At 52.3% G+C, this 24,418-nt stretch overlaps 1 protein-coding gene across 1 annotated transcript in view; it reads right to left on the bottom strand.

Annotated features, from left to right (window-relative positions):
• The window catches only part of LOC139272926 (butyrophilin subfamily 1 member A1-like), a 69,745-nt gene that overhangs the window by 7,625 nt on the left and 37,702 nt on the right, over positions 1 to 24,418 (bottom strand). Inside the window, exon 3 of the mRNA XM_070889049.1 lies at positions 2,834 to 3,181. Coding sequence (XP_070745150.1) covers positions 2,834 to 3,181 — 348 coding nt within the window. The remainder of the gene's footprint in view (positions 1 to 2,833; positions 3,182 to 24,418) is intronic.

Genomic DNA, 24,418 nt, shown 5'->3' with positions numbered 1-24,418 from the left:
TTCTTTACTTGTCCCATTACCATCTCCTTCTGCCTTGCATCATCATTCCTTTTGTCTCTAATCTTTCCTGCCTTCCACCATATCACAGACCTTCCCTTTTGTTCTTCCCTCCCGCCCCTCCTTTCCCTGCCACTATATTTGCTTAAATTTTTCTCTAAATTTTTCCAGTTCTGGCAAAATGTCATTGACTTGAAACGCTAACTCTGTTTCTCTCTCCACAGATGCTGCCTGACCCGCTGAGTATTTCCAGCATTTGCTGTCTCTATTCCACAGGAGCTACTCAGCTGACATTCACTGGAGGACCAGAGTGCGTGTCCCAGGCCCCTTTCAGCTCTGCGTGATGACTGGATAGTTCAGTGCTGCCAGGTAACTGCTGGCTCCTCAACCAGCTTCCCCCATCAGCATCCAGGACCATAAAAAGGAGCCTGATCCACAGGAGCTGCTGTTCTAAACCCCCAGGGAGTGGGCTGACTTCAACCATTACACCATCTGAGGGAGGGAACAATCCTGATTACTGCACACTGAAAAAACCTGCACAGATCGGACCCCGAGCTGAGCTGCCAACCACAAATCCTCTCCATCAACCAAGACCACCCACTTCCACGTCTAACGTCGCCCCTGCCTCAGTCCATCTGCTGCTGAAACTCTCATCTGTGCTTTGGTTACCTCCAGACTCGACCTATCCAAAGCTCTCCTGGCCGGCCCCTATAAACCTGAGCTCATCCAAAACTCTGCTGCACATATCCTAATTCGCACCAAGTCCTGCTCACCCATCACCCCTGTGCTCACTGCCCCGTGTCCTAATTCGCACCAAGTCCCGCTCACCCATCACCCCTGTGCTCACTGCCCCGTGTCCTAATTCGCACCAAGTCCTGCTCACCCATCTCCCCTGTGCTCACTGCCCGTGTCCTAACTCGCACCAAGTCCCGCTCACCCATCTCCCCTGTGCTCGCTGCCCATATCCTAATTCGCACCAAGTCCTGCTCACCCATCTCCCCTGTGCTCACTGCCCGTGTCCTAACTCGCACCAAGTCCTGCTCACCCATCTCTCCTGTGCTCACTGCCCGTGTCCTAACTCGCACCAAGTCCTGCTCACCCATCTCTCCTGTGCTCGCTGCCCCGTGTCCTAACTCGCACCAAGTCCCGCTCACCCATCACCCCTGTGCTCGCTGCCCCGTGTCCTAACTCGCACCAAGTCCCGCTCACCCATCTCCCCTGTGCTCGCTGCCTGTGTCCTAACTCGCACCAAGTCCCGCTCACCCATCACCCCTGTGCTCGCTGCCCGTGTCCTAACTCGCACCAAGTCCCGCTCACCCATCACCCCTGTGCTCGCTGCCCGTGTCCTAACTCGCACCAAGTCCCACTCACCCATCTCCCCTGTGCTCACTGCCCATGTCCTAACTCGCACCAAGTCCCGCTCACCCATCACCCCTGTGCTCGCTGACCGACAATGGCTCCAGGCCCACCATCACCTCAAATTTAAAATTCTCATCCTCGTGTTCAAATCCCTCCGTGGCCTCACTCCTCCCTACCTCTGTAACCTCCTTCAGCTCTACAACCCTTCGAGATCCCTGCATTCCTCTAATGCTGGCCTCTTGTGCATCCCCCACTTCCTTCGTCCCACCATTGGTGGCCGTGCCTTCAGTTGTCTTGGCCCGAAGCTATGGAATTCCCTCCCTAAACCTCTCTGCCTCTCCCTCATCCTTTAACTAGCTCCTTAAAAGCTACTTCGTGAACCAAGCTTATGGTCATCTGTCCTACTATCTCCTTATGTGGCTCGGTGTCAAATTTTATTTGATAACGCTCCTGTGAAGTGCATTGGGACGTTCATTAAGTTTGAGGTGCTATATAAATGCAAGTGTTATAGTTGAAAGGGATCAAAACAAAGCCAGCCAGGGCAATATGCAGTACCAGTAATTCAGGTACAAGAAAGGGAAGGACCGTCGTGTCACTAAATTTCCAACAGGGCCTCACTATTGAATCTGCAATCAGCAAGATAGGCAGAAAAAATGTTTAAAAAAACCGCACTGCAGCACTTCGATATTCAAAGTAAAACCTCCCGACTACTGGGGTATGGGAGTGTTGTGGTTATTTTATTGGACTAGTAATCCAACGGCCCGGGCTAATAATCCAGGGAACGGAAGTTCAAATCCCAACACGGCAGTTTGAGAATTTGAATTAATGTTTCAACAAAGAAATCTGGAAATAAAAACATTTCTATCTCAGGAGCAGCCATACTCCTCCTCTCATTGTTAACCAGGGTCTGTTAACATTCTGCAGCAAGCATCAGAAGACAATCAATAAGAGCGTACGGTTTATACTTTACTTTTATCAGCCCAACCAGACGACAAGACACAACGCATCCCGAGGCACAAGGAGTCACACATGTTTTAAATTACCTTGTCCAGATGGGAGCAGCAGTACTTCCAGTTGAAAGTACTCCTCTCCAGATCCCTTCTGCTTTTAAAAAGCACTGATGAATAAGGCAGCAATGTGGCACATTGTGTTAGAGCTCTGACATACGACCACAAGCAATAGCAAAGAGTCTCAGGCCATGATCCCAATCCCACACTCGATGATTTCCTGGCCTCGCCTGGGCTGCTGTGAAGAGATACTGGGCGCAGATTGAGGGAAGGAACACAAACAAAGCCCAGGACAGGATTTAATTTTGCTTTTTTAAATATAAATATATATGTAAAAAAAAATGCTTTTAGTATCCTAGTTTACACACTGCTTTTCTCCAATCATGATCAGATTGACACCTGTACAAGAGTTTCTGAAAGAAGCAATTAATTCATTTTATTTTAGTCAGTGAACAGTCTCCTATTCTTACCTCTTATGCTGAGAAAGACCTGTGCCTCAGTGTTTTGCGATCGGCTGGCGACAGAGAGTCTGTAGGTTCCCGAGTCAGATAGAGTCACGTTCTTCAATCTCAGGGACACGTTGCCTTCGGGGATCTCACTGACAAAGACCTCGGCTCTGTCTCGGTAGCTGGGGTCCTGCTCTCCCTGGCCGTACTGGCTCGTGGTGTAGTTGTAGACTATCCCCATGGTATCCGCCTTCTTCCAAACGAAAGCCACACTGCCAGCCTTGCTTCCGGAGTAAAACCGACACTGGATAATGTCATCTTCTCCGGCTTTGGCAGTGACCCGCTCCTCCTTGCACTTCACTTTAAAACGACCTGCAAATCAAGATATTCAAGAGCAGATTAGATCATTGCTGCAGGGTACAGTCAATGCACAGCTCTGAAAGGCACCTTACAATGTGCTCAGAACTCTCAATAGGAACAGGAGGCCATTCAGCCCCTCGGGCCTGCTCCGCCATTCCAAGAGATCATGGCTGATCTGCACCTCCACTCCATTTTCCCGCCGTTGCTCTGTATCCCATTGATAATTGCCCCTTCAGGTAACTTCATGATACAGTGGGGCAGAAAGTGTGCTTTCAAACTCTGGTCCATGGATTGTAATCCAGCCTGGACTGAGGGCAGGAATGTCACCGCTGGCTGCAAGGGTCCCACCGGAAATTAATTTGGGCAGTTCCTCGTTGGCGTGGGCCCACAGCTAGAAAGTGGTGAATATGACACTGATTAGCGTCTCCGAGAAACAGAAATGTTTGGGCAAGATTGGAAGGAGCTTTACTTTGCATTGCATTGTGCTGCAGCTGATCTGGGCGATCATTGGCATGTAGGTGTGGAGAGAACTACAGCCTTATGCCATGCCTGATGTGGGAGGACACCATGCCTAAAAATAAAGAGGCTTCCCCTTTCCTCAGCACCATTACGTCTGATGAGCGCGAAACCATCAGAAACAATCTTCACCCCCCCCACCTCCTTTCTCCCCTGAACTCCCCTGCAATCGGTGCACTTAATATTCTGCAGATTGACTGGATTTCAATCGGGATAAGGAACCAGTGTTAATTTTCACTTTCATCCTCCAGGAACAACTGTGGCACCCAAGCACAGCGGGGGATTGAGTGGGGGTTGGTCATGGTGGATGGGGTTCAGTACCGACCCAGAGCTGTGTTGGCACACGGGCCCCATTAAGCAGCACTTGTAGTTCAAAGGCCGAACACATGGTTCTGAACAGGTTAATTCCCAGTTATTCCAGATTGGAAACAGGACAGCAAAAGTCTGCTTTTTGGAATATTCATTCCACAGAGGGCTTGCTTGGATCAAAAACAAATCGCCAAAGTCACTTCAATAAACCCGCACGGGGGTGGGGGGGAGGGGATAGAAAATCAATGAGGAAACTTCAACCGTTTGCTTTCACCCGCAACACCCACCAAGAAAACAAGCCAAATAAACGACACACAGCTCAAGGGTTTGACAATTTTTTGAGACTTTTATTTTTGAAATGCAAAAAGCCAAGGGCCTGGATTTTCGGCTTTGCTCATTTCGGGGCAGTAATGGTGGCGGTCAGTAAAGTTTGCGCCTCAGTCAGCGTAATTGGGCAGCTGGGCCCCCCGAGTGTGGGGCGCGGTGCTAGGGGAGGGGTTGCACAACTCTCAGTTGCGCTAGGCTGGCTGAGCTTGAGCAAATCCTGAGCTAAGCAGCCAGCCTGGGAGTGTTCGAAAAGAGGCCCGGGGAGAAAGAAACCACCAGAAACGTCCCCAGTACGTAGCCCACGCCACCACAACATAAATCACAAAAACAATACAAAACACTCACACTTACCTGAGGTGGACATTACTTACCTCACTGGTCAGGCCACCCGCCTTCACAGGCGGTCCCAGCAGGGGGCGCTGCGGGTCAGGCGGGAACAACAAAAAAAAAAATCGAGCCAGTGTTGCAACCAGGCGTGCCTCTCCTGGGCGGTAATGCTCCCTGTCCCGCCGAAAGCGGCCCCGAAAACCAAGCCCAACGAGCCTGCACCCTTACTAGCGCTGGATTTGGAATCAGCATCATCACAGGCAGTTCCTCAGAATCGAGGAAGACTTGCTTCCACTTTAAAAGTGAGTTCTCAGGTGATTGAACAGTCCAATATGGGAATTACAGTCTCTGTCACAGGTGGGGCAGACAGTGGTTGAAGGAAAGGGTGGGTGGGGAGCCTGGTTTGCCGCACGCTCCTTCCGCTGCCTGTGCTTGCTTTCTGCATGCTCTCGGCGACGAGACTCGAGGTGCTCAGCGCCCTCCCGGATGCACTTTCTCCACTTGGGGCGGTCTTGGGCCAGGGACTCCCAGGTGTCGGTGGGGATGTTGCATTTTATCAAGGAGGCTTTGAGGGTGTCCTTGAAATGTTTCCTCTGTCCACCTGGGGCTCGCTTGCCGTGTAGGAGTTCCGAGTAGAGCGCTTGCTTTGGGAGTCTTGTGACGGACATGCAGACAATGTGGTCCGCCCAAAGGAGCTGATCGAGTGTGGTCAGTGCTTCGATGCTGGGAATGTTGGCCTGATCGAGGATGCTAACGGCTGTCCTCCCAGGGGATTTGCAGGATCTTGCGGAGAAGTCGTTGGTGATATTTCTCCAGCGATTTGAGGTGTATTTGGAATAAAATCCACAAGAGAGGATGTGTAAAGTGCGTTGAACTCCAGATGGAGTTCTCTTCCTCGGTTTTACACCATCTAAAATGGTAGCTTCTTCCACGCATGATGCCACTAAAACGCCAAATTTCCACACTGAACATCTGAAGGGATCAGGGGGAATCGAGGGAATGATTTCAGTGCTTAAAACCAAGCTCTTAGTCACCTGTTCCAGTATCTATCTATGTGGCTTGGTGCCAAATTTGTGTTCGATAACATTTCCGTGAACAAGGGATTGACAATAAATGCCGGCCTTGCCAATGACGCCCACATCCCCAGATTAAATAATAAATTGCATCAGATATCGAAGCTTGTATTGCAGTTTTATCTTTTCTGCCTTTCTGTTAGTGTGTCACTCTCTCCTGTTCTCTCCTTCTATTCCTGTCACTCGTTCCTGTTCTCCCCGTCGGTTTTCCGACCAGCAGTTGTAGTGCAATCAGAATCCACAATACCATTTCAAAGTGAAATGGATAGAGATACTAGAAAAATAAATGTTTCAAAGGATACAGGGGCAAGGCAGAAGGAGTGGATAGTTGTTTGAGCTGGCACTGACACAATGGGTGGAATGACCTTGTGTCGGTAAAATTCGATGCGTTGCAAACAAGATAAGCAGTGAATTCAGTGCCTGTGAAATGCCTTAGGACGTCTTACTACATTAAAGGCAGTATGTAAATGAATGTTGTTGCTGCTGCTGCTGCAATAACAACAGTCCAATACTTTCTTTCTCGTCTCATTAAGTAAGGTTCTGTGCAGAGAAATCTGACAGTCGATTTATCCAGCAGCGATACAGGTTAAAGGAAACTGCCGCGATCAGTCAGTGAAAGAGCGGAGACTCATGGCATCACAGCAATGCAAGTGACTCGGAATCACTGGTTATCTTGTTTGCAAAGCATAAAATTTACACGCACACAGGAACAGAAGGGTGAACAGGAGAGAGTGACACACAGGAACAGAGGGATAGAAAAGGAGAGAGTGACACACACAGGAACAGAAGGATAGAAAAGGGGAGAGAATTAATTCGCAATCTCGTTGTGCGAGGCCCCTTGGGGAAGAGTGACCATAATATGGTGGAATTCTACATTAGGATGGAGAATGAAACAGTTAATTCAGAGACCATGGTCCAGAACTTAAAGAAGGGTAACTTTGAAGGTATGAGGCGTGAATTGGCTAGGATAGATTGGCGAATGATACTTAGGGGGTTGACTGTGAATGGGCAATGGCAGACATGGATGAACTACAATAATTGTACATCCCTGTCTGGCGTAAAAATTAAAAAGGGAAGGTGGCTCAACCGTGGCTATCAAGGGAAATCAGGGATAGTATTAAAGCCAAGGAAATGGCATACAAATTGGCCAGAAATAGCAGCGAACCCGGGGACTGGAAGAAATTTAGAACTCAGCAGAGGAGGACAAAGGGTTTGATTAGGGCAGGGAAAAAAGAGTACGAGAGGAAGCTTGCAGGGAACATTAAGACGGACTGCAAAAGCTTCTATAGATATGTAAAGAGAAAAAGGTTAGTAAAGACAAACGTAGGTCCCCTGCATTCAGAATCAGGGGAAGTCATAACGGGGAACAAAGAAATGGCAGACCAATTGAACAAGTACTTTGGTTCGGTATTCACTAAGGAGGACACAAACAACCTTCCGGATATAAAAGGGGTCAGAGAGTCTAGTAAGAAGGAGGAACTGAGGGAAATCCTTATTAGTCAGGAAATTGTGTTGGGGAAATTGATGGGATTGAAGGCCCTTAAATCCCCAGGGCCTGATGGACTGCATTCCAGAGTACTTAAGGAGGTGGCCTTGGAAATAGCAGATGCATTGACAGTCATTTTCCAACATTCCATAGACTCTAGATCAGTTCCTATGGAGTGGAGGGTAGCCAATGTAACCACACTTTTTAAAAAAGGAGGGAGAGAGAAAACGGAATTATAGACCGGTCAGCCTGACATCAGTAGTGGGTAAAATGATGGAATCAATTATTAGGGATGTCATAGCAGCGCATTTGGAAAGAGGTGACATGATAGGTCCAAGTCAGCATGGATTTGTGCAAGGGAAATCATGCTTCACAAATCTTCTGGAATTTTTTTGAGGATGTTTCCAGTAGAGTGCACAAGGGAGAACCAATTGATGTGGTGTATTTGGACTTTCAGAAGGCTTTCGACAAGGTCCCACACAAGAGATTAATGTGCAAAGTTAAAGCACATAGGATTGGGGGTAGTGTGCTGACGTGGATTGAGAACTGGTTGGCAGACAGGAAGCAAAGAGTGGAGTAAATGGGTACTTTTCAGAATGGCAGGCAGTGACTAGTGGGGTACCGCAAGGTTCTGTGCTGGGGCCCCATCTGTTTACATTGCATATTAAATGATTTAGACGAGGGGATTAAGTGTAGTATCTCCAAATTTGCAGATGACACTAAGTTGGGTGGCAGTGTGAGCTGCGAGGAGGATGCTATGAGGCTGCAGAGTGACTTGGATAGGTTAGGTGAGTGGGCAAATGCATGGCAGATAAAAGTATAATGTGGATAAATGTGAGGTTATCCACTTTGGTGGTAAAAACAGAGAGACAGACTATTATCTGAATGGTGACAGATTAGGAAAAGGGGAGGTGCAACGAGACCTGGGTGTCATGGTACATCAGTCATTGAAGGTTGGCATGCAGGTACAGCAGGCGGTTAAGAAAGCAAATGGCATGTTGGCCTTCATAGCGAGGGGATTTGAGTACAGGGGCAGGGAGGTGTTGCTACAGTTGTACAGGGCCTTGGTGAGGCCACACCTGGAGTATTGTGTACAGTTTTGGTCTCCTAACTTGGGGAAGGACATTCTTGCTATTGAGGGAGTGCAGCGAAGGTTCACCAGACTGATTCCCGGGATGGCGGGACTGACATATCAAGGAAGACTGGATCAACTGGGCTTGTATTCACTGGAGTTCAGAAGAATGAGAGGGGATCTCATAGAAACATTTAAAATTCTGACGGGGTTAGACAGGTTAGATGCAGGAAGAATGTTCCTAATGTTGGGGAAGTCCAGAACCAGGGGTCACAGTCTAAGGAGAAGGGGGTAAGCCATTTAAGGACAGAGATGAGGAGAAACTTCTTCACCCAGAGAGTGGTGAACCTGTGAAATTCTCTGCCACAGAAAGTTATTGAGGCCAATTCACTAAATGTATTCAAAAATAAGTTAGATACAGTCCTTACTACTAGGGGGATCAAGGGGTATGGTGAGAAAGCAGGAATGGGGTACTGAAGGTGCATGTTCAGCCATGAACTAATTGAATGGCGGTGCAGGCTCGAAGGGCCGAATGGCCTACTCTTGCAACTGTTTTCAATGTTTCTACGTCTATGCCACACAGGAACAGAGGGATAGAACAGGAAAGAGTGACACACACAGGAACAGAAGGATAGAACAGGAGAGAGTGACACACACAGGAACAGAGGGATAGAACAGGAAACACACACAGGAACAGAGTAGAAATGAAAAAACAGCAAAAGAAGCTTCATTATCTGATGCAATTTATTATATAATCTCGGGATGTGGGCGTCGTTGGTAAGGCGGGCATTTATTGCCCCTGCCTTGTTGCCCTCAGGTGGTGGTGGACCTACTTCCTGAACCGCAGCAGTCCGTGTGGCCAGGGAACCTGCTCCCATACTGCTGTCAGGTCCTTGTTCTTTGATACCTTTGCGGGCCATTTCAAAGAGCAGTTAAGAGTCAACAGTGTTGGTGTTGGACTGGTGTCATATTTCAGCCCAGACTGAGTACGGAGGCAGGTTTCCTCCGGTAAAGGACATGAGTGAACCAGTTGGGAGTTTACAACAATCCGATAGCGTCATGGTCACTTTTACTGATTCCAGAATTCAAATGTTTCGGTTGCCCTGGTGGGCTTTGAATGTCCATTCTCTGCATTATTAGCCCAGGTCTCTGGATTATTTGGTTGTGGGGATCTGGAACTCGCTGCCTGGAAGAGTAGTGGATGCAGAAACCCTCACCACTTTTAAGAGATGGTTGGATGGGCATTTAAAGTGCTGTAACCTGCAGGGTTTTGGACCTAGAGCTGGTAATTGGGATTAGACTGGGTGACCTTTTGTTGGTCGGCGCAGATATAATGGTCGGTACTGCAGGGAATAGAATACGGCCAGCGTGATCTCCTGGACTAGTTTCGATCGCCTGGATAGGTCGGAGAGGAATTTTCCCAGAGTTTTTCTCCCTAAATTGACCTGGATTTTTATCCGTTTTCTGCCTCTCCCAGGAGATCACATGGCTCCGGTTGGGGTGGAGTGTAGAATGTTTCAGTATAAGGGGTGTCACAGTTGTGTGAGGCGGACTGGTTGGGTTGGGTGCTCTTTGCCTTTCCGTCATTGTTCATAGGTTTATATGTAACCTTTAGGGCTGCTGACCAAGGGCCGTGTAGCTCTTTGTCGGCCAGTGTGGACACGATGGGCTGAAATGGCCTCCTTCTGCGCTGTAAATTTCTGTTTCTATTAGCCCAGGTCTCTGGGTTATTAGTTCAGTGACATAACCACTAAATGGTTGTGAATGCTGAATTGTTGAGTATATTTAAGTCGGAGATAGATAGATTTTTGGACTCTCGGGCAATCAAGGGATATGGGGATCGGGCGGGAAAGGGGAGTTGAGGTCAATGATCAGCCATTATCTCACTGAATGGCGGAGCAGGCTCGAGGGGCCGAATTGCCGACTCCTGCTCCTATTTCTTATGTTCTGACACTACCGTATCCCAATGTGGCATATCCTGAATTACATGCATAATGCAGAGAATCTGACACGATCACCAAGCTGCATTCAAATAATAAACGAGATAATCCAATCCACCAGTTGAACCCAAACTCTGCCCCTCTAATCCTGTCTACGGGTTGTCAGTGTTAAGGGCCAGAGCCCACCACAAGCAGGCTGTAGCTGTACTGGGAGATAGAAACATAGAAAATAGTTGCAGAAGTAGGCCATTCGGCCTTTCGAGCCTGCACCTCCATTCAATAAGATCATGGCTGATCATTCCTTCAGTACCCCTTTCCTGCTTTCTTTCCCTACCCCTTGATCCCCTTCATCGTAAGGGCCATATCTAACTCCCTCTTGAATATAGCCAATGAACTGGCATCAACGACTCTCTGCGGCAGTGAATTCCATAGGTTAACAACTCTCTGAGTGAAGAAGTTTCTCCTCATCTCAGTCCTAAATGGCCTACCCCTTATCCTAAGACTATGTCCCCTGGTTCTGGACTTCCCCAACATCGGGAGCGTTCTTTCTGCATCTAACCTGTCCAGTCCTGTCATAATCTTATACGTTTCTATGAGATCCCCTCTCATCCTTCTAAACTCCAGTGTATAAAGGCCCAGTTGATCCAGTCTCTCCTCATAGGTCAGTCCAGCCATCCTTGGAATCAGTCTGGTGAACCTTCGCTGCACTCCCTCAATAGCAAGAACGTCCTTCCTCAGATTAGGAGACCAAAACTGAACACAATATTCCAGGTGAGGCCTCACTAAGACCCTGTACAACTGCAGCAAGACCTCCCTGCGCCTATACTCAAATTCTTTAGCTATGAAGACCAGCATGCCATTTGCCTTCTTCACCGCCTGCTGTATCTGCATGCCAACTTTCAATGACTGATGAACCATGACACCCAGGTCTCGTTGCACCTCCCCTTTTCCTAATCGGCCGCCATCCAGATAATATTCTGCCTTCGTGTTTTTGCCCCCAAAATGGATAAACTCACATTTATCCACATTATACTGCATCTGCCATGCATTTGTCCACTCACATCATCTGTCCAAGTCACCCTGCAGCCTCTTCGCATCCTCCTCACAGCTCACACTGCCACCGAGTTCAGTATCATCCGCAAACTTGGAGATATTACACTCAATTCCTTCATCCAAATCATTGATGTATATTGTAAAGAGCTGGGGTCCCAGCACAGAGCCCTGCGGCACTCCACTAGTCGCTGCCTGCCATTCTGAAAAGGACCCGTTTATCCCGACAGGCTTCTCTGGTGTCTGGGATCCACGGAAGGTCTTGGGTCAGCAGGGTTCCCCTGTTCAGGCCTTCAACTCCCCTCCATTCTTGCACTGTTCTTGTTCACTGCAGTTCGGGAACAGGCAGGAAGAGAGAAAAGAGCCAGCGTCACTTCTTAATGGTCCTGTGTTTGAAGAGCAGTAACGCAGTGCTGTGCAGAGCCCAGTAGATTTTACATACCACTTGAATGCTCGGGATGGGTTGATTCCCTCCTTTGTCCTTCCGACTGTGCCAGTAATTTACAGTTCCAATAGGTACAGCCCCTCCCAACCCCCACCCTTCTTGTTGCTCTGCAGGAAGAGAGAGTTGAAGAGAATGGGATCTGGAACCGTGGATCTCTTAGCATCCGCAGCACAAGTGGAGGCGTTCTATTGGAAGTGCAGGGTCCGTAGTCTGGACAGATCCCTGGGGCTTGTGCTTTAGGCTGCTTGAATAGCTCAGCCTCCATTCAGCTCTCTCACACAGGAGAGCAAGGGGAGGAAATAAGTGACGGGTAGCACCAGCAGGTTAGACAACCTGTTGGCCGGAATCAGTGAACTGCCTATAGGAAAGGACAGAAGGGGAGAAAAATAAACCATGAGCTAGGCAGCCCATTCTGATCATTAAAATGTAAATGATACTGCATTACATAATAATACATACCTTTTATTTCATTTTTTTTTTTAAATGTAGGAATTCATACCTTGTGCTTCCGCAGAACAGCCAATGCCCATCATTGGTGCCTGAAGGACACCAGGTCAGGTACACCATGATAGTGAGGACAACCTGCCCAGGTACCCCTGGATACCGTGAGGACTACCTGCCCAGGTACCCCTGGATACCGTGAGGACTACCTGCCCAGGTACCCCTGGATACCGTGAAGACTACCTGCCCAGGTACCCCTGGATACCGTGAGGACTACCTGCCCAGGTACCCCTGGATACCGTGAAGACTACCTGCCCAGGTACCTGGGAGCTATGATGGTACCTCGTCCAGGTAGTCTTGTAAAAGTGCAATTTTCATTGAGGCATCATAGAATCGTAGAGCACAGATATGAATCAGGTCATCGCAGCAGTCCATCCGAGACACCACTGACAGGGGTCAGCCGTAGCTCAGTGAGCAGCATTCTTACCTCTGCGTCGCAAGGTCATGGGCTCAAGTCCCACTCCAGAGACTTGAGCGCAAATTCCAGATTGATACTCCAAGTGCAATACTGAGGGAGTGCTGCACTGTCGGATGTGACATTAAACCGAGATTCCAGCTGTCCGTTCAGGTGGATGAACACGATACCATGGCCACTATTGTGAAGAACAGCAGGGACATTCTTCCTGGTGTCCTGGCCATTATTTATCCCTCCAACAAACAGACGATCTGGTCATTGTAGCAGTGGCGTTTGTGGGAGCTTGCATTGTGCAGACTGGCTGCCGCATTTCCGACATTACAAAACTGCACTTCTGAAGTACTTCATTGGCTGTGAAGCTCCAGAGATCATAAAGGGTGCTATTTAAATGAAAGATCTTTCTTGCATTTAGGGAAGCTTGTGTTTTTCTACCTTCTAAGGAAGCAGCAGCAGGACATTTGGAAAAGCATAATTCAATCAAGCAGAGTCAGCATGGTTTTATGAAAGGGAAATCATGTTTGACAAATTTGCTGGAGTTCTTTGAGGAAGTAACGAGCAGGGTGGATAAGGGGGAAACCAGTGGATGTGGTGTATTTGGATTTCCAGAATGCATTCGGTAAGGTGCCACATAAAAGGTTACTGCACAAGATAAAAGTTCACGGGGTTGGGGGTAATATATTAGCATGGATAGAGGATTGGCTAACTAAGAGAAAAGAGAGAGTCAGGATAAATGGATCATTTTCCGGTTGGAAAACAGCAACTAGTGGGGTGCCGCAGGGATCGGTGCTGGGGCCTCAACTATTTACAATCTATATCAATGACTTGGATGAAGGGACTGAGTGTAATGTAGCCAAGTTTGCTGATGATACAATGATGGATGGGAAAGCAAATTGTGCGGAGGATCTGCAAAGGGATAATAGACAGGCTAAGTGAGTGGGCATAAATTTGGCAGATGGAGTATGTGGGAAAATCCACTTTGGCAGAAAAAATAGAAAAGCAAATTACAATTTAAAAAGAGAGAAAATTTGCAAAGTGTTGCAGTACAGAGGGACCTGGGGGTCTTTGTGTATGAAACACAAAAAGTTAGTATGCAGTTACAGCAAGTAATCAGGAAGGCAAATGGAATGTTGGCCTTTATTGCAAGGGGGATGGAGTATAAAAGCAGAGAAGTCCTGCTCCAACTATACAGGGTATTGGTGAGGCCACACCTGGAGTACTGCGTACAGTTTTGGTCTCTGTATTTAAGGAAGGATATCCTTGCATTGGAGGCTGTTCAGAGAAAGTTCACTCGGTTGATTCCAGAGATGAGGGGGTTAACTTATGAAGATAGCATGAGTAGGTTGGGCCTGTACACATTGGAGTTCCGAAGAATGAGAAGTGATCTTATCGAAATATATATAAGATAATGAGGGGGCTCGACAAGGTGGATGCAGAGAGGATATTTCCACTCATAGGGGGAAACTAAAACTAGGGGACATAGTCTTAGAATAAGGGGCCGCCCATTTAAAACTGAGATGAGGAAGAATTTCTTCTCTCAGAGGGTTGTAAATCTATGGAATTCTCTCAGTAGGTTTTTATTTTAGTGGACAGAAAAGGGATTTTTTAACCTATTAATCTCTCTATGGAATTCTCTGCCCCAGAGAGCTGTGGAGGCTGGGTCATTGAATAGATTTAAGACAGAGATAAACAGGTTTTTGACTGATAAGGGAGTAAAGGGTTATGGGGAGCGGAGTCCATGATCAGATCGTCCATGATCTTATTGAATGGCGGAGCAGGCTCGATGGGCTAAATGACCTACTCATGCCCATCACCTGTCACCATGACATGACTTCCAGTAGAGGCACAGCCCTCAGTGTTCACCCACCTCCAACGCGTAAAATCTACCTGACAGAGCACAACAATCCACATCGACAGTCTCCAGTGGTTTAAGTGTGGCTCAATGCAGTTTACATTCAGTGTCTGGATTAATTGGGAGAGATTAAGTTACATCTATACTTGGCAGGTCTGAATTATTCTGGTTCTTGACTATATTATTTGCGTCTAAAATTAAACCTGACTGCAAAACAGTACCACCCAACTCAGAATAAAAACCTGTTTTCATTGCTGTATAATTTACAGCCAGCAATTTAGCTTATGCACATGAATCTTATCTTTCTGGCTGTTTATGAAAACCTTAACATCTGCTATTACGGTTAGTCAATATATATCTCCCCTCTCTGATGGTAAGGGAGTATCTTGCAAATAGCAACCATCATATAATCGAATTTGATATTAAGGAGAATTGATAGTCACAAATCAAATGTTAAACTTGCAAAGTGGACCTTGAAGGGATGGGCTGTTAATGGGTAAACCCACAGACAGAGACTAGGAAGTATTCAAAGAAGTATTTGATAACTGGAAGGTAAAAGCTCCATTTGTGCATTTAAGCAACCATGGTCAACAAACAAGGTCAGAGACAGCATTAAGCTGAAATAAAAGGCTTACACAAATGCAAAGAAAATGGAAATCCAGTGAACTGGGAGAGCTATAAAAAGCAATAGAACAATATGAAAAAGTAATGAGGTGCAAAAAAAGGAGTTTGAACCAAAACTTGCAAGAGATATCAAAGATAAAATAAAAAGTAGCAAGGGGGAATATGGACCCAATAAAGACAGATGCAGGTGAGATTATAATGGATAATAAGGAAATGGCAGACATGTTAAATGAGCTTCACTACAGAGGAGAGGACAAAATTCCAGCGGTACAAGGGAACCTTAAAATAAGTCAAGGGAAGGAACTTAGTGGAATTAATACAAGTAAAGGAATGCTAATGTAGAAAATAATGGGACTTAATGTATACAAATCTCCAGGACCTCATGGTTTCCATCCCAGGGGACTTGAAGTAGGTGGGAACATAGGAGCAGGAGGCCATGCGGCCCTTCGAGCTTGCTCTGCCATTCAATGAGATCATGACTGATCCGTGATCTAACTCCACATACCTGCATTTGGCCCATATCCCTGAATTCCTTTGGTTAACAGAAAGCTATCAATCTCCGATTTAAAATTAACAATTGATCTAGCATCAATTGCCTTTTGTGGAAGAGAGTTCCAAACTTCTAGCACCCTGTATGTAGAGAAGCGTTTCCTAATTTCATTCCTGAAAGGTCTGGCACTAATTTTTATACTACACCCCCTCATCCTGGAATCTCCAACCAGTGGTAATAGTTTCTCTCTATCTACCTTATCAGATCCCCTTAATATCTTGAAAACTTCTAAATTCCAGGGAATACAACCATAATTTGTGTAATCTCTTCTTGTAACTTACCCCTTGAAGTCTGAGTATCATTCTGGTAAACCTACGCTGCACTCCCTCCAAGGTGAATATATCCTTCCTGAAGTTTGGTGCTCTGAACTGCTCACAGTGCTCCAGGTGTGATCTAACCAGGGCTTTGTATAGCTGCAGCATAAATTCTACCCCCTTGTATTCTAGTCCTCTAGATATAAAGACCAGCATTCCATTAGCCTCTTTAACATTATTTTCTGTACCTGTTACTGACATTTTTATCATCTATGTACATGAGCTCCCAAGTCTCGTTGGACCTCCACTGTTGTTATCCTTTCACCATTTAGAAAGTACCCTGTTCTATCTTTTTAGTGGATGACCTCACATTTGCCTACATTGCAATCCATTTGCCACAGTTTCGTCCATTCACTTAATCTGTCGATGTGGGGAAATTATAGGTGCATTAGTCTTAATTTTCCAAAGCTCGCTAGATTCAGGAATCGTGCCATCCGATTGGAAAATTGAAAATTTACTTCTAGAGGGCATTAGATAAGGTTCCATACAAGTGAGAGCACAAGAGATTGGAGGTAACCTTGTGACATGGGTTGATAATTGGCTGGAAAGAAGGAGGCAGAAAGTAGGGACAAAGGAAATGTATTCTGATAGGCGGAGTGTGACAAGTGGTGTTCTCCGGGAATCTATACTGGGCTCTCCCCTTTTCATCATATACATGAATGACATGGATGAAAGAATAGAAAGTTGTATATCCAAGTTTGTAGGTGACACAAAGTTCGGAGGAACAGTAAATAATGGAGACCAGAGCAGGATGTTACAAAGGTACATGGACAGATTAAAGTGAATGGAGAAAACGGTAGCAGATGGAGTTCAGTGAGAGTAAGTGTGAGGTCATCCATTCTAGATCAAAGAAAAACAAATCACAATATTTTCTGAATGGTGAGAGAGTAGGAGCTGTGGAGGAACAAGGCGATTTAGGTGTCAAGGTACACAAGTCACTAATGCACAGGTACAAAATGTAATCAAAAAGGCTAATGGAATGGTTTTTTTTTTCCATCTCAAGAGGGGTGGAATACAAAGGGGAGAAAGTGATGCTTCAGTTTTGTAGAACCTTGGTCAGATCCCACCTGGAGCATGGCGTTCAGCTCTGGGCACTGGCCTCGGAGGTAGATTCACCAAAATTATACGGGGGCTAAAAGGGTTACATTGAGGGGGCAGGTTGCATAGACTAGCCTTGTACTGTATTCTCTTGAGTTTAAAGTGTTGATGAGTGATCTAATTGAGGTGTTTAAAATGATGAAAAAATATTTGATAAGATACAGAAAAACATAAGAAATAGGAGCAGGAGCAGGGCTGCTCCACCATTCAATAAGATCATGGCCAATCATCAACTTCACCAATCCCCATATCCCTTGGTTTCCTTAACATCCAAAATTCTAATGATCTCAGCCTTGCATACACTCACCGAATGAGGCTCCACAGCCCTCTGGGGTAATTAACTGCAAAGATTCACAATCCTTCGAGTAGAGACATTTTTCTTCATCTCAGTCCTAAATGGCCGACCCCTTATCCTGAGACTGCGACCCCTGGTTCTAGACTCCTCAGCCAGAGGAAACATCCTCCCTGCATGAATTTTGTATGTTTCAATGATACCACATCTCATTCTTCTAAACTCGAGAATATAGGTCTAGTCTACTCAAACTCTCCTCATAGGACAATCCCCCCATCCCAGGACTATTTCCCCATCCCAGGACTCAAGTCTGGTGAACCTTTGTTGCACTCCATCTACAGCAAAAAACTATTTACTCTAATGGGGGAATATAGAACAAGGGTACACAATCTTAAAATTAGAGCGAGGCTATTCAGGAGTGAAATCAGGAAGCACTTTCCCCCCCAGAGAATGTGGATGCTGGGGGTCAGTAAACATGTTCATGACCAAGATAAATAGACTTTTTGTTATGTAAGGGTGCCAGGTTTTAGGTATCAGAGGCAGAGTTAAGGTACAGATCAGCCATGATCTGATTGAATGGCGGAACAGGCTCAAATGGGGCTGAATGGCCTCCTCCTGCCCCTGTGGTGTTTGACACACTCTCCCATCACTCAGTAACTTATAAACCAGACACATGACATTTTTAATCTCATTCACAATTTAATTAAAAGAATGCATTGCTAGCACTCACCAATGAAGTTAATCAACAGCCTAATTCCATTATGTAGAAACGTTCGTCCTTCAATTGGGAGAAAGCAAGTGAGACGGGGGCGGAGGAGGGGACGGGAGAACGAGACGGGGGCGGAGGAGGGGACGGGAGAACGAGGCGGGGGCGGAGGAGGGGACGGGAGAACGAGACGGGAGCGGAGGAGGGGACGGGAGAACGAGACGGGGGCGGAGGAGGGGACGGGAGAACGAGGCGGGGGCGAAGAGAGCGAGGGCGTCTGGTGGGGGAGAAAGGGAGAGAGAGAGAGAGAGAGAGAGAGAGAGAGAGAGAGAGAGAGAGAGAGACGAGAGTCGGGGGGGGGAGGAGGAGGAGGAAGAGAGTCGGGGGGGGGGAGGAGGAGGAGGAAGAGAGTCGTGGGGGGGAGGAGGAGGAGGAAGAGAGTCGGGGGGGGGGAGGAGGAGGAGGAAGAGAGTCGGGGGGGAGGAGGAGGAGGAAGAGAGTCGGGGGGGGGAGGAGGAGGAGGAAGAGAGTCGGGGGGAGGAGGAGGAGGAAGAGAGTCGGGGGGGGGAAGAGAGTCGGAGGAAGAGAGTCGGGGGGGGGGGGGAGGAGGAGGAGGAAGAGAGTCGGGGGGGGGGAGGAGGAGGAAGAGTCGGGGGGGGGGAAAGAGAGTCGGGGGGGGGGGAAAGAGAGTCGGGGGGGGGAAAGAGAGTCGGGGGGGGGGAAAGAGAGTCGGGGGGGGGGAAAGAGAGTCGGGGGGGGGAAAGAGAGTCGGGGGGGGGAAAGAGAGTCGGGGGGGGGGAAAGAGAGTCGGGGGGGGGGAAAGAGAGTCGGGGGGGGGGGAAAGAGAGTCGGGGGGGGGGAAAGAGAGTCGGGGGGGGGAAAGAGAGTCGGGGGGGGGAAAGAGAGTCGGGGGGGGGGGAAAGAGAGTCGGGGGGGGGAAAGAGAGTCGGGGGGGGAAAGAGAGTCGGGGGGGGAAAGAGAGTCGGGGGGGGGGAAAGAGAGTCGGGGGGGGGGAAAGAGAGTCGGGGGGGGGGAAAGAGAGTCGGGGGGGGGGAAAGAGAGTCGGGGGGGGGGGAAAGAGAGTCGGGGGGGGGGGAAAGAGAGTCGGGGGGGGGGAAAGAGAGTCGGGGGGGGGGGGAAAGAGAGTCGGGGGGGGGGAAAGAGAGTCGGGGGGGGGAAAGAGAGTCGGGGGGGGGAAAGAGAGTCGGGGGGGGGGAAAGAGAGTCGGGGGGGGGGAAAGAGAGTCGGGGGGGGGGAAAGAGAGTCGGGGGGGGGGAAAGAGAGTCGGGGGGGGGAAAGAGAGTCGGGGGGGGGGAAAGAGAGTCGGGGGGGGGAAAGAGAGTCGGGGTGGGGGGAAAGAGAGTCGGGGGGGGGAAAGAGAGTCGGGGGGGGGGAAAGAGAGTCGGGGGGGGGGAAAGAGAGTCGGGGGGGGGAAAGAGAGTCGGGGGGGGGGAAAGAGAGTCGGGGGGGGGGAAAGAGAGTCGGGGGGGGGAAAGAGAGTCGGGGGGGGGGAAAGAGAGTCGGGGGGGGGGAAAGAGAGTCGGGGGGGGGGAAAGAGAGTCGGGGGGGGGGAAAGAGAGTCGGGGGGGGGAAAGAGAGTCGGGGGGGGGGAAAGAGAGTCGGGGGGGGGAAAGAGAGTCGGGGGGGGGGAAAGAGAGTCGGGGGGGGGGAAAGAGAGTCGGGGGGGGGGAAAGAGAGTCGGGGGGGGGGGAAAGAGAGTCGGGGGGGGGGAAAGAGAGTCGGGGGGGGGGAAAGAGAGTCGGGGGGGGGGAAAGAGAGTCGGGGGGGGGGAAAGAGAGTCGGGGGGGGGGAAAGAGAGTCGGGGGGGGGGAAAGAGAGTCGGGGGGGGGGAAAGAGAGTCGGGGGGGGGGAAAGAGAGTCGGGGGGGGGGAAAGAGAGTCGGGGGGGGGAAAGAGAGTCGGGGGGGGGGAAAGAGAGTCGGGGGGGGGAAAGAGAGTCGGGGGGGGGAAAGAGAGTCGGGGGGGGGAAAGAGAGTCGGGGGGGGGGAAAGAGAGTCGGGGGGGGGGAAAGAGAGTCGGGGGGGGGGAAAGAGAGTCGGGGGGGGGAAAGAGAGTCGGGGGGGGGAAAGAGAGTCGGGGGGGGGGGGAAAGAGAGTCGGGGGGGGGGAAAGAGAGTCGGGGGGGGGGAAAGAGATTCGGGGGGGGGGAAAGAGAGTCGGGGGGGGGGAAAGAGAGTCGGGGGGGGGGAAAGAGAGTCGGGGGGGGGGAAAGAGAGTCGGGGGGGGGGAAAGAGAGTCGGGGGGGGGGAAAGAGAGTCGGGGGGGGGAAAGAGAGTCGGGGGGGGGGAAAGAGAGTCGGGGGGGGGAAAGAGAGTCGGGGGGGGGGAAAGAGAGTCGGGGGGGAAAGAGAGTCGGGGGGAAAGAGAGTCGGGGGGGGAAAGAGAGTCGGGGGGGGAAAGAGAGTCGGGGGGGGAAAGAGAGTCGGGGGGGGAAAGAGAGTCGGGGGGGGAAAGAGAGTCGGGGGGGGAAAGAGAGTCGGGGGGGGAAAGAGAGTCGGGGGGGGAAAGAGAGTCGGGGGGGGAAAGAGAGTCGGGGGGGGAAAGAGAGTCGGGGGGGGGAAAGAGAGCGGGGGGAAAGAGAGTCGGGGGGGGAAAGAGAGTCGGGGGGGGGGAAAGAGAGTCGGGGGGGGGGAAAGAGAGTCGGGGGGGGGAAAGAGAGTCGGGGGGGGGAAAGAGAGTCGGGGGGGGGGAAAGAGAGTCGGGGGGGGGAAAGAGAGTCGGGGGGGGGAAGAGAGTCGGGGGGGGAAAGAGAGTCGGGGGGGGGAAAGAGAGTCGGGGGGGGGAAAGAGAGTCGGGGGGGGAAAGAGAGTCGGGGGGGAAAGAGAGTCGGGGGGGGAAAGAGAGTCGGGGGGGGAAAGAGAGTCGGGGGGGGAAAGAGAGTCGGGGGGGAAAGAGAGTCGGGGGGGGAAAGAGAGTCGGGGGGGGAAAGAGAGTCGGGGGGGAAAGAGAGTCGGGGGGGGGAAGCTGGAGAGAGTCGGGGGGGGGAAAGAGAGTCGGGGGGGGAAAGAGAGTCGGGGGGGGAAGAGAGTCGGGGGGGAAAGAGAGTCGGGGGGGGAAAGAGAGTCGGGGGGGGAAAGAGAGTCGGGGGGGAAAGAGAGTCGGGGGGGGGGAAGCTGGAGAGAGTCGGGGGGGGGGAAAGAGAGTCGGGGGGGGGGAAGCTGGAGAGAGTCGGGGGGGGGGAAGCTGGAGAGAGTCGGGGGGGGGGGAAGCTGGGAGAGAGTCGGGGGGGGGGGGAAGCTGGAGAGAGTCGGGGGGGGGGGGAAGCTGGAGAGAGGGGGGGGGGGGAAGCTGGAGAGAGTCGGGGGGGGGGAAGCTGGAGAGAGTCGGGGGGGGGGGAAGCTGGAGAGAGTCGGGGGGGGGGGGAAGCTGGAGAGAGGGGGGGGGGGGGAAGCTGGAGAGAGTCGGGGGGGGGAAGCTGGAGAGAGTCGGGGGGGGGGGAAGCTGGAGAGAGTCGGGGGGGGGGATGCTGGAGTGAGTCGGGGGGGGGAAGCTGGAGTGAGTCGGGGGGTGGGAAGAGAGTCGGGGGGGGGGAAGCTGGAGAGAGTCGGGGGGGGGGAAGAGAGTCGGGGGGGGGAAGAGAGTCGGGGGGGGGAAAGAGAGTCGGGGGGGGGGAAAGAGAGTCGGGGGGGGGAAAGAGAGTCGGGGGGGGGAAAGAGAGTCGGGGGGGGAAAGAGAGTCGGGGGGGGGGAAAGAGAGTCGGGGGGGGGAAAGAGAGTCGGGGGGGGGAAAGAGAGTCGGGGGGGGGAAAGAGAGTCGGGGGGGGAAAGAGAGTCGGGGGGGGAAAGAGAGTCGGGGGGGGGAAAGAGAGTCGGGGGGGGGAAAGAGAGTCGGGGGGGGGAAAGAGAGTCGGGGGGGGGGAAAGAGAGTCGGGGGGGGGAAAGAGAGTCGGGGGGGGGAAAGAGAGTCGGGGGGGAAAGAGAGTCGGGGGGGGGGAAAGAGAGTCGGGGGGGGGAAAGAGAGTCGGGGGGGGAAAGAGAGTCGGGGGGGGGAAAGAGAGTCGGGGGGGGAAAGAGAGTCGGGGGGGGAAAGAGAGTCGGGGGGGGAAAGAGAGTCGGGGGGGGAAAGAGAGTCGGGGGGGGAAAGAGAGTCGGGGGGGGAAAGAGAGTCGGGGGGGGAAAGAGAGTCGGGGGGGAAAGAGAGTCGGGGGGGGGAAAGAGAGTCGGGGGGGGAAAGAGAGTCGGGGGGGGAAAGAGAGTCGGGGGGGGAAAGAGAGTCGGGGGGGGAAAGAGAGTCGGGGGGGGAAAGAGAGTCGGGGGGGGAAAGAGAGTCGGGGGGGGAAAGAGAGTCGGGGGGGAAAGAGAGTCGGGGGGGAAAGAGAGTCGGGGGGGGAAAGAGAGTCGGGGGGGGAAAGAGAGTCGGGGGGGGAAAGAGAGTCGGGGGGGGAAAGAGAGTCGGGGGGGGAAAGAGAGTCGGGGGGGGAAAGAGAGTCGGGGGGGGAAAGAGAGTCGGGGGGGGAAAGAGAGTCGGGGGGGGAAAGAGAGTCGGGGGGGAAAGAGAGTCGGGGGGGAAAAGAGAGTCGGGGGGGAAAAGAGAGTCGGGGGGGGAAAGAGAGTCGGGGGGGGAAAAGAGAGTCGGGGGGGGAAAAGAGAGTCGGAGGGGGGAAAAGAGAGTCGGGGGGGGAAAAGAGAGTCGGGGGGGGGAAAAGAGAGTCGGGGGGGGGAAAGAGAGTCGGGGGGGGAAAGAGAGTCGGGGGGGGGAAAGAGAGTCGGGGGGGGGAAAGAGAGTCGGGGGGGGGAAAGAGAGTCGGGGGGGGGAAAGAGAGTCGGGGGGGGGAAAGAGAGTCGGGGGGGGGAAAGAGAGTCGGGGGGGGGAAAGAGAGTCGGGGGGGGGAAAGAGAGTCGGGGGGGGGAAAGAGAGTCGGGGGGGGGAAAGAGAGTCGGGGGGGGGAAAGAGAGTCGGGGGGGGGGAAAGAGAGTCGGGGGGGGGAAAGAGAGTCGGGGGGGGGAAAGAGAGTCGGGGGGGGGAAAGAGAGTCGGGGGGGGGAAAGAGAGTCGGGGGGGGGGAAAGAGAGTCGGGGGGGGGGGAAAGAGAGTCGGGGGGGGAAAGAGAGTCGGGGGGGAAAGAGAGTCGGGGGGGAAAGAGAGTCGGGGGGGGGAAAGAGAGTCGGGGGGGGGAAAGAGAGTCGGGGGGGGGGAAAGAGAGTCGGGGGGGGAAAGAGAGTCGGGGGGGGAAAGAGAGTCGGGGGGGGAAAGAGAGTCGGGGGGGAAAGAGAGTCGGGGGGGGGAAAGAGAGTCGGGGGGGGAAAGAGAGTCGGGGGGGGAAAGAGAGTCGGGGGGGGGAAAGAGAGTCGGGGGGGGGAAAGAGAGTCGGGGGGGGGAAAGAGAGTCGGGGGGGGGAAAGAGAGTCGGGGGGGAAAGAGAGTCGGGGGGGGGAAGCTGGAGAGAGTCCGGGGGGGAAGCTGGAGAGAGTCGGGGGGGGGAAGCTGGAGAGAGTCGGGGGGGGGGGAAGCTGGAGAGAGTCGGGGGGGGGGGAAGCTGGAGAGAGTCGGGGGAGGGAAGCTGGAGAGAGTCGGGGGGGGGAAGCTGGAGAGAGTCGGGGGGGGGGGAAGCTGGAGAGAGTCGGGGGGGGGGAAGCTGGAGAGAGTCGGGGGGGGGGAAGCTGGAGAGAGTCGGGGGGGGGGAAGCTGGAGAGAGTCGGGGGGGGGGGAAGCTGGAGAGAGTCGGGGGGGGGGAAGCTGGAGAGAGTCGGGGGGGGGAAGCTGGAGAGAGTCGGGGGGGGGGAAGCTGGAGAGAGTCGGGGGGGGGGAAGCTGGAGAGAGTCGGGGGGGGGGAAGCTGGAGAGAGTCGGGGGGGGGGGAAGCTGGAGAGAGTCGGGGGGGAGGGGGAAGCTGGAGAGAGTCGGGGGGGGGGAAGCTGGAGAGAGTCGGGGGGGGGGAAGCTGGAGAGAGTCGGGGGGGGGGGAAGCTGGAGAGAGTCCGGGGGGGGGGAAGCTGGAGAGAGTCGGGGGGGGGGGGAAGCTGGAGAGAGTCGGGGGGGGGGGGGAAGCTGGAGAGAGTCGGGGGGGGGAAGCTGGAGAGAGTCGGGGGGGGGGAAGCTGGAGAGAGTCGGGGGGGGGGAAGCTGGAGAGAGTCGGGGGGGGGGGAAGCTGGAGAGAGTCGGGGGGGGGGGAAGCTGGAGAGAGTCCGGGGGGGGGGAAGCTGGAGAGAGTCCGGGGGGGAGGAGGAGAGTTGTGGGGGGAGGAGGAGAAAGAGAGGAGAGAGTCGGGGGTGGTGGGGGGGGGGGGAAAGAGAGGGGGGGGGGGGGGGGAGGAGGAGAGGAGAGAGTCGGGGGTGGGGGGAGGAGGAGGAGGAGAGTCGGGGGGGTGAGGAGGAGAGAGTCCGGGGGGCGGGGGGGTGGAG

Source organism: Pristiophorus japonicus, chromosome 9 (assembly GCF_044704955.1).
Source record: "Pristiophorus japonicus isolate sPriJap1 chromosome 9, sPriJap1.hap1, whole genome shotgun sequence".
Lineage (NCBI taxonomy): Eukaryota > Metazoa > Chordata > Chondrichthyes > Pristiophoridae > Pristiophorus > Pristiophorus japonicus.
The sequence above is the reverse complement of the archived record's forward strand: the minus strand, read 5'-3'. Positions and strand labels throughout refer to the sequence as shown.